Source organism: Larimichthys crocea, chromosome XXII (assembly GCF_000972845.2).
Source record: "Larimichthys crocea isolate SSNF chromosome XXII, L_crocea_2.0, whole genome shotgun sequence".
NCBI classification, from domain to species: Eukaryota; Metazoa; Chordata; class Actinopteri; family Sciaenidae; genus Larimichthys; species Larimichthys crocea.
The window spans coordinates 23,084,222-23,097,730 of record NC_040032.1 but is presented as its reverse complement, the minus strand read 5'-3'; the positions used below and the strand labels follow the sequence as shown (position 1 = coordinate 23,097,730).

Sequence of the window (13,509 nt, the reverse complement as noted above, 5' to 3'; positions counted from 1 at the left end):
GTGAGTGAATTCCTCAATGGTGTTTAGGTTAGCATGCATACATTATATTATTTTATAGTTCACATCATATTTCACATTTCAACACACTTTATTACGTGATTTTATTCATTTGTTTGTTAAATATGTATTTCTACAAAAGTGCATGCTGTCCACCTGAGTGGACGTGTAATTATATGTTTTTAAAATATGGTTTGAAAAGAAGTCCAAACCTTGTTTTTCATGCCTAAAGATGAATAAAAACACTTAATACTGACTGAGGCTATCATAATTCATGCATGAAAGTAGTAGAAAGTAGTAAAGTAACTGTGCTATTAAAAAAGTAGGTACTCCTTCCACCACTGTTCCTAAGTACCTTCCTTATTATTACATCACACGTGAATCATTTTTTAACCACGTGCTGTCACGTGAAGTACATGCAAGGATGGAGTTTACACATATGGGAAGGCAGGCAAACACGGCAGACCAGCTCTGCTTACATGGAAACAAGCAATGCCTCTAACCTGCTGACTGACAGCGCAGGGAAAATGTATGAGGTTGATTTCATATACGCTATCTAGTGTCCTAACTAAACACATTTTTTTGTGCTTTTGTACTTGAATTACATCAACTGGTTCATGTTAATTTTTTCTTAAATGCTTCTCTAAGATGTTGAATGCAAATCTGTCTCAGACTCTCAATGTCAGTACTGAACAGACATATGCAGGATTATTAGGAAGAATATTGTTTACCACGCTGACTGGAATGCCATGCTGTTTGTTTCTCCTCATTAACGGGATCATGTTATTCACTTTGAGGAGTAAAGCTGTGTTTCGTGAGACTTCCCGCTACATTCTACTGTATAACCTCCTTTTTGCAGATACTTTCATGCTGGCACTGAGTCAATTATTGTACATAATGGCTGCTTGTAGACTAATTACAACATATCCTGTATGTGGTGTTATCACTTTGCTCACCATTCTCACAAATGAAATCTCCCCTCTCACGTTGGTGGTGATGTGTTTAGAGAGGTATGTAGCTGTGTGCTACCCACTGAGGCATGCTACCATCATCACTGTCAGAAACACAGCAGGAGCTATTGTTGTAGTTTGGGCCTTTAGTTCACTGAATGTCCTCATACGAGTTCTTTTGCTGCTAGATTTTCCTTTTGAAGACCTTGGTAGCCTGCAGATGACAGAGATTTGCTCTCTCATAGCAGTGTCAATTGGACCAATGTCTGATCTTTATGATAAAGCCTACACTGGTTTTGTGTTTGTATCAGCTGGTGTGACAGTCACTTGCTCCTATATTGGTGTAATGGTAGCAGCCACATCAGCCTCCACTGACAAAGCTTCAGCTCGTAAGGGCCGTAATACATTGCTGCTGCATCTGGTGCAGCTGGGCCTCAGCCTCTTGTCAGCTATGCATGGCCCTATTATTGTATCACTCTCAACAACCCTACCAACATCTCAAATTATACGCATCAGGAGTATTTTTTATGTGTTTATTTATGTTCTTCCCAGATGTCTCAGTTCTCTCATCTATGGGCTCAGAGATCAGACCATCAGACCCATCCTCATGTACTATCTCTGCTGTCGACTAAAACTTAGTTATCCCAACAAAGGCTGAGCTCGCAGAAATGATTATGCATGATTTAAGCATTATCTTCGGAGACATATTTTGATTTAAAATTAAACATACTTATTTAAAAATGTTGTATAATGTCAGAAAAAAATGTTTATTGACTACTTTAGAGTATATTTTCTCTGAAACATTTATGGTCAACCCATACAACAGTTTAATAATACATTCTTGTAATTGCAAAGAGCAAAAACAATATATTGTTTGTATCTGGACGTGGTAGATTACGATCAAAATTATTATCTCTCTTCATGAAATTGATTTCTCCATGAAAATTACCCATAACTAAAATTGTTTATAGTTCTATTGATTCCAAAAGAACCTCTGACAACTAATAATGAATGGTCAATAGTGTAACATTTCTGACTCACTACTGATATCAACCCTGCTTTAAGGGTTGAGGGCCTCTTTCTTTATTCTTTCTAAAACAAAAAAAGGAAAATAAAAGGAAGGACAGGCTTCCAAAACTCATCTTTATGTTTCAATTGTTCACAGGCAAACTACTCTGGCTTTGATGTGCTATTTCTTATTTTTCTTCTTGGAAATGGCAGTAAAACTTTTACCTTAAGACAAGTGTCTTGGGCTACATTTCTAATCAGTTTAAACAACTAAAAAACTCCTGGACACAGGTGATTCACTTCCATGAAGTTTACTGGGAATCTTGTGAAACTGTAACACATTACAATGAGATATTTATATAATTAAAAAAGCTAATAAAGGTAAATAGCACCCCAAAAAATAATACCACTCAAAAATAAGTGATAACTTAACGTTACAGGATGTGATCAACTAAGTTGGATTCTTGTTTCCCAGCATGCATTGGTTCTAGGTGGCTATGGTTACAAATATAAACAAACCACACTAAGTTGCTAAAAACAGATTGATAAATGTATTTTTTAGGGGCATAACAATAAGCATCTGTCTTCTTTCTGGGTGCTGCAATGAGTAGGCCCTCTCAATCAAGTATTTAATTGTTAAACAGCACTGCACACACACACACACAATCACAAAAGGGCTAGTAATAAGAATAGTACTGCACACACAGACATGCAAGCATTTCCGCATACTTTAAAGGTCCAGTGTGTAGGATTTATGTGTATCTAGTGGTGTAATTGCTGCAATGCAATCTCCTCCCATCACCCTTGCTTTCCTAGCATAAACACTTAATACGCCCTTTCTAGAGTCAGTATTTAGTTTGTCTGTCCTGGGGTACTGTAGAAACATGGTGTTTCAACATGGTGGCCTAGCCAGAACCCGCTCTTACTGTAGATATAAAAGGATAATATATAGGTGACAAAAACATAAAGATTCTTATTTTCAGGTGGTGATACATGCACGAAAACATTGTTATGAATATTGTATAACATGTCTACCTCGTTCTGAAAAAAGAGGCCCTGAATTTTACACACTGGACCCTTAATTAGTCTGTGATAAAAATGACTGTTTGGATTACAGTTGCAAATTTCCATAAACCGAGTGTAATATGGCTTAAATGCTTTTCTTAGATGCCAATCAGTCTCAGACTCTCAATATCACCACTGAACAACAGTATGTAGGATTACTGGAAAGAGTGTCGTTTCCCACACTGACTGGAATGTCATGCTTTGTGTTTCTCTTCATGAATGGGATCATTATAGTATAGTATATACAGGGAGATGGAGCCGCCTGCTAGGCATTGCTGCCGGTCGCACCTCCTCCGGCGCCCATGGGTCAGCTGGCTGCAGGGTCATCAGCCAGGAACCACTAATCACCAACATTTCGCTCCTGATAGGTGATCCCCCTATGGCTGTTGTTGGGGTTAGTTGCTCTTTTTCCAGTACTTGTCCTTCCTCCTCAGCCAGAGCCAAAAGCTCCCCTTCTCAGCCTCCTCTGCCAGCACTTTGGTTGCCTTCTTTAGGTTCCCTGCTGCGTCCCTCAGTAGGCGTGTTGTCGACAGCCCCACGTAGCCTCGGCATCTGACTTCCACTGGATAGATGGTAGTCTTCCAGCCAACCATCCGGTGCTCAGACGCTAGCTCTGAGTACTTGGCCTTTTTTCGCTCATAGGTGGCCTTGATCCCTTCTTCTGCTGGTATTGTGAGCTCAATGAGTAGCACAGACTTTGCCTTGGTGGACCATGCCACTATGTCAGGATAAGAGATGTAGTAGTGAGCTTGACCGGGAAACGGAGCTGCCTGTCGAGGTCTACTCTCATGTTCCACTCCTGGTTGGCAGAGAACGGCCTAGGTGTTTCTTTTGGCCTGATGTTTCTTCTCCCCCCACCTTCCATGACGAAGCTGTGGTTCTTTGAGAACCTTGAGAAGTAAAACAGTGTTTTGCGAGACCTCCCGTTACATTCTACTCTATAACCTCATTTTTGCAGACACTGTAATGCAGTTGTTCTTATATTGGTGTGATGGTTGCAGCCTCAACAGACAAAGCTTCAGCTCGTAAGGCTCGAAACACACTGCTGCTGCACCTGGTGCAGTTTAGTCTGAGTCTCTTGTCAACTATGCATGCCTCCATTATTGTATTAATCTCATCAGTCCTAAAAAAAAAATAGTTACACGCATGAAAAGTACTTTTTACGTGGTTATATATGTTCTCCCTAGATGTCTGAGTTCTCTCATCTGTGGGTTTAAGGATCAGACCGTCAGACCCGTCCTCATGTACCATCTCTGCTGTCAGCTGAGACTTAGCCATTTCAGAAAAGGTGAAGTCTCACAAATTACAGTAAATGATTCAAGCATTATGCAGTTAATAACAGCCCAAGGTGGAATTGCTGTACCTACTAATGGTATTTATGGCCTACTGTAGAGCATAAGTGTTCAATATCCATACATTAATAAAATAACTAAATAGTTAGTTAATAAATTAGTTTTGCCGCAGGACAATTCAGTGTTTTTTTTATTGTTTGCAATTGTAAAGAACAACAACAACAAAAAAGAAAAATACTATAATGCCGCATACCTTATCCCTGGCCCCTTTACACTGAATTTAACAATATTTAACCCACTAATTATTTAATTAATTAATTACATAAAATCTTCGTTTCAGTTGCAAATGTTCGATGATTTGCTATAGTTGATATGTTCTATAAAAACCAATATTAGTAAAATATAATAATAAACTTAAGAGTGACTTGGGTCTGATGAAAATTACTTTTTAGGTCACGGGGGCAAATTCACAGAGAATGGATTCTAGCATGCAAACATTGCGTTGCTGTGGCTTTAACCAATCCTGAGTTAACCTTGGTCAGGTTTTTATCCAGACTGTCAAGGTACTGGCACTCCAGTTTGTATGTGGGTGCATGGGTGTTTGTGGATTGACTTTTTCTCAATGAGGTTCATTTACTTAGGAGGGGCCATTGTTGCGCTAAATGTCACCGATGTTAAATAATTTGAATATGTGCAAATGACACCAGAGCAGAGATGATTTTATGTTAGGGGTGAATATCTGAGAAAAAAAAAAAACTTTCTGCAATTCTTCTGCAAACAACCAGGCCTAATCTTTGGTAGTCTTCTTTGGGTTTCTATTTGTCCAAATCTTTAGTCCCTAACTTACCGGAAGCAGGGTATTGAGGAGGTGGTGATAGAGAAATTACATCACCCATTAAAAAGGTGGTGGTAAACAGATTACATCATCCATGCTGAAATGACATGCTGATGGTGTCAAGTGAAAAAGGTGCAAAGCCAGAGATCATAAATAAAATGTGAGTTCAAGCAAAGCCTGCAGACAAGCTGCTTACATGGAAGCAAGAAGGTAAAATTGATGTGGATGATTTTAGGTTTTGCATGTGAAAAACAGGCATCTACACTTAAAACATGACATGTTCTCACTGTTCTAGCAATACAAACTGGACAAATATTATTGTGCTTTTGTGTTTCCATTGCATCAACATATTCACATGTATTTTTGATAAGTGTTTCTCTAAGATGTTGTATGCAAATCAGACTCAAACTCTCAACATCACAGCTGGACAACGGTATCAGGGATTGCTCGAAAGAATATTGTTTTCCACGCTAATTGGAATGCCATGCTGTCTCTTCCTCTTCATTAATGCAACAATGTTATTTATCCTGAGGAGTAAAGCTGTGTTTCGTGAGACCTCCCGTTACATTCTTCTGTATAATCTACTTTTTTCAGACACTGTCCTGCTGGCACTGAGTCAGTTACTGTACATAATGGGTGCCTGTAGAATATTTCCAACATATCCTGTATGTGGTGTTCTTGCTATGCTCACTGGTCTCACAAATATCATCTCCCCTCTCACATTGGTGGTGATGTGTTTGGAGAGATATGTAGCTGTGTGCTACCCACTGAGGCATGCTACCATCATCACTGTCAGAAACACAGCAATAGCTATCATTGTGGTTTGGGCTTTTAGTTCACTAAATGTCCTCATTCGAGTTCTTTTGCTGTTAAATTTTCTGTTTGATCAGCCGCAGAGCTTGCAGATGACAGATGTTTGCTCTGACATATCAGTGACACTTGGACCAATGTCTGATGTTTATAACAAAGCATATACTGGTTTTGTGTTTGTATCAGCTGGTGTGGCAGTCACTTGCTCCTATATTGGTGTGATGGTAGCAGCCAGGTCAGCCTCCACAGACAAAGCTTCAGCTCATAAGGCTCGTAATACATTGCTGCTGCATCTGGTGCAGCTGGGCCTCACACTCTTGTCAACTATGCACTCCTCTATGATTGTATCACTCTCAAAAACCCTATCAAGATTAATAATTGTACGCATCAAGAGTATTTTTTATGTGTTTATTTATATTCTCCCCAGATGTCTGAGTTCTCTCATCTATGGGCTCAGAGATCAGACCATCAGACCTGTCCTAATGTACTATCTCTGCTGTCGACTGAAACTTAATCATCTCAGCAAAAGCTGAGGTCCTACAAATTACAGAAAGTGAATCAACCTGAAGCTTGTTTGAGGGGCTCCTATTTCTAACAAAACAATTTCTAGCAAGATTTAATATGACTTTATTTGTTTTGTGGATTGCAGAATGTGTTGAATTCCAAAACTGACAGATATATAATGACATTTCCCCCCAGTCAGAATGCCCTTCTCTGACACAATGCCCTCTGCAGACCTTAATATCTTGAGCAACTAAATTATTTGTCTATATTTTGCTGTTTCTTGGCACTGCTTTGATCTCCTCAGCAGCATTCTTATTATATTAGATCATACTACATTATATTAACAGTGGGAGCTATCATTGTGTTTTATGGCATCTGTACACACTCATATTTGTTTACCAATTATTTTTCATTTTAAGATCTGGAGATCCAGCAAATGAAGGACACCTGTAAACCATTTTTTAAAATTGTTTTGTGTTTTTACCAAATCTATGACTTTGGTTGCGTGTCTATTTAATTAAATTTTTTGTGTTCTCTTTTTATGCTGTTGTTTTAATACATGGGTTTGTCTCTTAATGTTGATATTTGCTGTTGTTTTTGTTGTTGTTTTTTTTTACTTGTGTATTCAAAAGATTACAGTCACATTTTTCTATGGGATGTAAAACAGTGACAGGCTACAGTAGACATATTCATAGGTATATTGACATAGGTAATCCTCAACATTCGGAATGGCAGAACCTTTAAAAACTTGTTAAGCCCCCACAGATCCAAGATTGGGCAGAACCCACCATCCTTCTTCAGAATTAAAACATATACTGAATAAAACCCATTTTTATTTTTTTTATTTAACCTTTATTTAACCAGGAAGAGTCCCATTGAGTCCTGGCCAAGACAGGCAACAGCACAAACTAAGAACCAGTCAAATTAAAACAGATATAAGATACAGACTGAATTACCCTAGGCCTTTCAATCTGGATTTAAAAGCATTTGAATAAATCAGATCTTTGAGTTTTAAAATGTTCTTTAAAACATTCCCGTCTGAGGGTGGAGTATCCAAATGTCCAAATACGAGCATTTAGTACAGACAACGTGTAAAAGTCCCTTGAACGCAGTATTGTCCATCACACTTCCATTGAGCCACGTATGCCACTCGACAGGCTCAGTGGCATCTAAGAGTGATGCCAGTTCCTGACTGAGGGTATGGCGACATCCCTCCGACAGAGAGGACTGCGCCAGACAGACTTGGTGGTGTGTCAGTGTTATTGATGACATCAATCTCCCAAGCTCCTAGACATGAATGCAAAAGTCTGAAGGGATGCATCACTAAGGGTTTGGGCAGAGGAGTGTGCACCAGATTCCTGCAGGATCTGAGACAGGCCTAGTATAAGGTAAGAAAGGGAATAACCCAAGTCCTAACAAGAAGATCATTGGTGAGCCAACACTGAGTATGTAGACAGTGGGCATCAGGTCTGAGAGGCTTAACTGGTAAGACTATCAAAGAGGGAATTGTAGGAACGACTGGGGTACGATCCAGGCCTTAGCTCCCTGCTTCCTGCATGGAGGTTATGCAATCACTGGTGTGGTGGGAGAACAATTTAGGATCTGAGCAGCACTGCTGGGGCTCTTCAATATAGGGTTTTCAAGGAGGGACTGAAAAGGCTGCAGGCTGTGGTGTCTGCCTAAAAAAATCACTTGAAGGAGCTTGTAATGAAAAATGTATATAACATGCTTGTGTGTTCTTTCTTATAACCATATATAGCCATCTTTGGTCTCAGTAGTGTTATGGAAATTATTTTATGTATACCACTGTGTGCCTTGTAGCCTTTCTTAAATCTACTCAGTAACTTTCACTTAGAAATCTCTCTTTCGTCTTACAAGTTGTAAAGTTGTTTGTGCAGATGTAGCAGCAGATGTCTCATGTATAAACCTGACCATTGACTTACACATTCTAGTAAGAGCTTGTTAGTGAGTTTGAATAGCAGCGGATGCATTTCACTGTAGAGGTCTGTGACAGTCAGATAGTAAATCATATTAATGAAGAATACTCCTAGAAGTGTATAAGAATCAGTGTGGGACTGCCCCATCCTGAACATTTTCTGCAGACTGTCTTGTGCATTATAGAACTGCTGAGAGTTGCAAGAATAAAAATGACAAAATCTTCAAGAACCAATTGATTGACTCAAGATCTTTATTTTGTTTATTGGTGGGTGTTTTACAGAAAATGTCAGCAACAAATTGTTGTGATGTGAGCATCATGAAGCCATCTGAATTGCTGGTTTCAGTGTGGTACGACCATTTTTTGATCCACGCAATAAACCATCAGATCCCTGAGACAAAGTATCAGAGGCCCAACATGTCACGGCCTGCTCTGCCCCTCTCCTGCACTGCTGCTTAGCCACACCCCTCATCAGCTGAACTGCTTCCACCTGCTGCTCTCACCTGCTCACAATCTCCAATCAAGCCAGTATATATGCAGCTTCACCATTCTCACTCTTTGCCAGATTGTCTTTGCCCCTATGTCTGACTCTCCAGCACTTGTTCCCAGACTCCTTATCTGGCATCAACCCAACTTGCTTCTGACTTTTGCTACATGTCTCTACCCTGGTAAATCCACCAGCCTTCTGTCCCTGACTATGAGTATTGCCTGCCTGTTTTCTTGTTCCTTGCCTGCCTGTGGCTGGGTGGCATTCAGCCTGTTCCTGCTCTGAGAGAAGACCCACCTTGTCTGTTCTACTGTCACTGACTCTGTCTCAAGGTCTGGATCTTCCCCTAGTCTCATCTGAACCATAGTCCAGCCAGAATTTCACCAGCAGTGAGTTTGCTCCACTTGTTGAGCCTGTGGAGAACTTTTGGACAATTGTCTGCTCACGAGTTCCACACATCCATTACCTGTCATACATTACTCCCCTGGATCTACTTCTGTCATCATCTTCTGGTTTGCTGTATCCCTGTAATAGTCTGCTGAATAAAGACTGTAAAAGGATACATGGTTCATTAATGCTGCAATTGGGTCCATTCCATACCTGTTACACAACAGTCTGTGTCGCTGTCCTCACCCTGTCCTCTCTCCTTATCCTCAAATGAAGGAGGCTGCACTTGGCAGTATCAGTGTCCCGACAAGGTGAGTCCCTTGTTGCAGAGTCACCACTGGGAGCTTATTCGCTATCATCTAGCTGTAGATTTGACCAGGAGCTCCTTAATCTGGGCAAACTCTGAAAGAGTATCGTCTTTGCAAGCCAAAGTGTCCGTTTTTCTGACTTTCCCAGGAGGACCATGTGAGGTAGCACTGCATCTGTGTCCATGTTCACTAGGTGCCATCGGGTCTGGGCAGTCTCCTGTGGCCAAAGTGTTTCACCTACTTTGGGGTTAACCCCCTTCACTTTCCACAACAGTGGGAACACAAACACAGGAGCTCTGGGTTGACTCTGAAAAGCTGTGGTCTTTATTTTTGTCACCTGTAGCTTATACTGTACATTCATTGTTAAGCTAACCTGCTCCTTCGCCATTCGGAGGCGCATGGTCACACTCTTCCAAACGACTGCTCATTGTCTCTCTCGTTCATCCATTCGCACTCTACACACAGCTACTGTATAATGCTACTCTTATAAAACTCTGATAACTTCCTATTGGTGCTGAATAATCTTCCAAATGATAAATTAGTTGACCTCTTCCATCAACTATGGACTCATAGTCCCATTCTCAAATATTTTTTTATGGCCTCCACAAAAATGGGGGGGGGGGGGATAAAAGGTATAGATGAAGAGAAATGATCAGCAGCTCTACTTGTTTACTTTGAGCCATTTTATAGCGGAACTGCAAAACCTAATTCTGAATATTTATAGGTTTCCATGGGTTTTGGGTGTATAGTCAAAATTAATTATTTGAGAGTCGGCGTGTGCTGTGAGAATTGTTTTGAGCATTTTTGATGGCATTTTATAGACTCCCACATGCATTATCTTGGCAAAGTAAAATTGCTGACAAACCATTAAACGTTGAAATTAAATGCATTATGCGTATCAGGCATCATTCAAATAGGACAGCCATCTACTTTCAGTAAAGCAACTTTCTCTAATAAATGATAAATGGTATGCATCGATCAAACAGACTATTTGTGTTTTAAACAAATACACAGGTGAAGCAGGAATTTCAATTAATAAACATGTTTAATTTTGAACCTGCATAAAACACTTGAAATTTGTATAAATTTCTCCCAAGTGAGCAAACAACCTGACCAGTCTGTCTACTTTTCTATTTCTCCAAATCTTTAGTCCCAACCTTGCGTAAACACGGTATTGAGGAGGTGTTGGTAAACAGATTACATCATCATGAATAATTTTTCAAACATGCTGACATGACATGCTGATGGTGTCAGGTAAAAAGGGGTGAAGTCAGAGCTCATAAATATGATGTGAGATTAGGCAAACCCTGCAGACCAGTTCTGCTTATACTGTATGGAAACAAGTATGACAAATTTATGTGGATGATTTTAGGATTTGCATGTGAAAAACAGGCAACTGCCCTCTAAACATGACATGTCCTCACTGTTCTAGCAATACAAACTAGACAACAATTATTGTGCTTTTGTGTTTCAATTGCATCAACATATTTACATTTATTTTTAGGTAAGTGTTTGTCTAAGATGTCTTATGCAAGTCAGACTCTCAACATCACTGCTGAACAACGGTATCAGGGATTACTGGAGAGAGTGGTGTTTTCCATGCTGATTGGAATGCCATGCTGTCTGTTCCTCTTCATTAATGGGATCATGTTATTTACCTTGAGGAGTAAAACTGTGTTTCGTGAGACCTGCCGTTACATTCTTCTGTATAATCTCCTTTTTGCAGACACTGTAATGCTGGGACTGAGTCAGTTATTGTACATACTGTCTGTTTCTAGAATATTTCCAGTGTATCCTGTGTGTGGTGTTTTAATAATGCTCACAAGTCTCACAAATGAAATCTCCCCTCTCACACTGGTGGTGATGTGTTTGGAGAGATATGTAGCTGTGTGCTACCCACTGAGGCATGCTACTATCATCACCATCAGAAACACAGCAGTAGCTATCATTGTGGTTTGGGCTTTTAGTTCACTAAATGTCCTCATTCGAGTTCTTTTACTGTTAAAATTTCCATTTGAAGAACTGCCAAGCTTGCAGATGACAGACGTTTGCTCTGACATAGCAATGTTTCTTGGGCCGATGTCTGATATTTATGACAAAGCATATACTGGTTTTGTGTTTGTATCAGCTGGTGTGACAGTCACTTGCTCCTATATTGGTGTGATGGTAGCAGCCAGGTCAGCCTCCACAGACAAAGCTTCAGCTCGTAAGACTCGTAATACATTGCTGCTGCATCTGGTGCAGCTGGGCCTCAGTCTCTTGTCAACTATGCACTCCTCTATTATTGTATCACTCTCAACAATACCACAAAGAATACTATTTGTACATATCAGGAGTACTTTTTATGTGTTTATTTATATTCTCCCAAGATGTCTGAGTTCTCTCATCTATGGACTCAGAGATCAGACCATCAGACCTGTCCTAATGTATTATCTCTGTTGTCGACTAAAAAAAAAAATTAAAGTATGAGGAAATTATTACCAGCCTAAAGTAGATTTGCAGAACTTGTCAATGGATTGTGTGGCCTACTGTAGATTGTAAAGTTTTGCAGCAAGATTATATTTTGGTCAGCCCATATAAACCTCTTTTTGTTTTCAACTGGAAAGACAATAAGAGTAGGTTTTATGTTGATTTTACAGTTTAAATCCCTTGTGGTAAATATCATGTCCTGCACCATCTCGGTATCATCTGTCTGCATATGATGTGCTATTGCTTTACCTGGCTACAAGCACTGCCACCAACTCTGAAGATACAACAGTTTTCACTGTTAACTATGTGTAGCTATTAGCACTGGTGTTTATGGGTTGACTTTCTTGTTGCAATGAGTTTTACTTGCTGGGCAAATCTGTGTTAAATGTTCCCATATTACTGAATTCAAATACAGTATGTGTAAACAATACCAGAGCAGAGAGATGCTATTTTCTTGGCAGCAATGAATTTATCCCTAGTGGGTGTTTTGTGATTTGTGATTATATTTCATAGCAATGTAGAATAATTGAGAAAAAAATGATTGTTAAAAGCAAAGTCAAATTAAATAAATTGGTAATGAACATATGTAGCGACAAGTTATTATGTTTCACCTATATTCACTATCTTACACTAAGGAAATTACCATAGATATTTTTTACTTACTATACTTAATGAGTCCATTTTGAGTTTGTTTCTGAAGTGTGACCATATTTCTACAGATAATTAAAGTTACAGAGACAATGCAGTTAATGTGGCTTTATTTGTTTTGTAGATTAGAGAATATGGTGAACTCAAAACTTAACAGATATACTATTATTTTTGTCAGTTAGAATGTCCTGGTCTTACACAATACCCTCTATGGACTTGATAGGATTTAATATCTTAAACTAAATTCTGCTGCTTTTTTTTGTTGTTGTGTCGTTTCTGACCTACCTAACATCCCATTTTAGATTAGATCATATTAGAAAAGGTTAACAGTGAAAGTCATTGTTGTGCTTTTATGCTTTCTGTTCAAAATCCAAACTCATGTTTGTTTGCAAATTATTTTTGACTTGAAGACCTGGAGGGCCAACAGAGGACACTTTTTGTTGTTGTTTCATTGTTTGAAGCTTAAAGCGGAATTTCAGGAGCCGGAACACGCCTCAACCACGCTTCTACCGTCAGCATCAAAAGTTCATGCCTAACCATGTCCTCCGTTCCGCTTGCATTCTGCATCCCGTCCCCCCCACCACTTCTATCGCTTTACTCTAACTCTCCTTCCAATCTCCATAGGGTCATAGGGGGTCCGTCATGCCCGGGAGTTATGGTAGATTTCCCTTTCGCAGCTCCCCCACAACGCAACCGCGTTAGAAGATCCACGACCATAGCACATTCTCAATTTGTTTGTTGTAAATAAATCGTTCAAACTTACCCGTTGATGGCGTGTTTCTTGCTAGTGAATCTCCCAAATTCATCTATATT

General features: G+C 39.6%; 3 protein-coding genes across 3 annotated transcripts; all 3 read left to right on the top strand.

The window, feature by feature from the left end:
* The first annotated feature begins 419 nt into the window (after nt 1-419).
* LOC104938322 (odorant receptor 131-2) lies at nt 420-1,605 on the top strand. The gene has a single exon (XM_010754697.3). It carries the CDS (start codon nt 646-648, stop codon nt 1,603-1,605), a length of 960 nt encoding a protein of 319 aa, XP_010752999.2. The 5' UTR covers nt 420-645.
* A 3,925-nt stretch (nt 1,606-5,530) lies between these two features.
* LOC104938325 (odorant receptor 131-2-like) lies at nt 5,531-6,499 on the top strand. Its single transcript, XM_010754699.3, has one exon. It carries the CDS (start codon nt 5,531-5,533, stop codon nt 6,488-6,490), a length of 960 nt encoding a protein of 319 aa, XP_010753001.3. The 3' UTR covers nt 6,491-6,499.
* Nucleotides 6,500-10,817: 4,318 nt separating this feature from the next.
* On the top strand, nt 10,818-12,094 carry LOC113744385 (odorant receptor 131-2-like). The gene is made up of 2 exons (XM_027273781.1): nt 10,818-10,833; nt 11,084-12,094. The coding sequence occupies exons 1-2, from the start codon at nt 10,818-10,820 to the stop codon at nt 12,046-12,048; spliced, it is 981 nt and encodes a 326-aa protein (XP_027129582.1). The 3' UTR covers nt 12,049-12,094.
* Nucleotides 12,095-13,509: the final 1,415 nt, after the last annotated feature.

Excerpts from the sequence above, each read along its gene's own strand:
- LOC104938325 (XM_010754699.3), top strand. The coding sequence starts at position 5,531 with ATGTTGTATGCAAATCAGACTCAAACTCTCAACATCACAGCTGGACAA.
- LOC104938322 (XM_010754697.3), top strand. The coding sequence starts at position 646 with ATGTTGAATGCAAATCTGTCTCAGACTCTCAATGTCAGTACTGAACAG.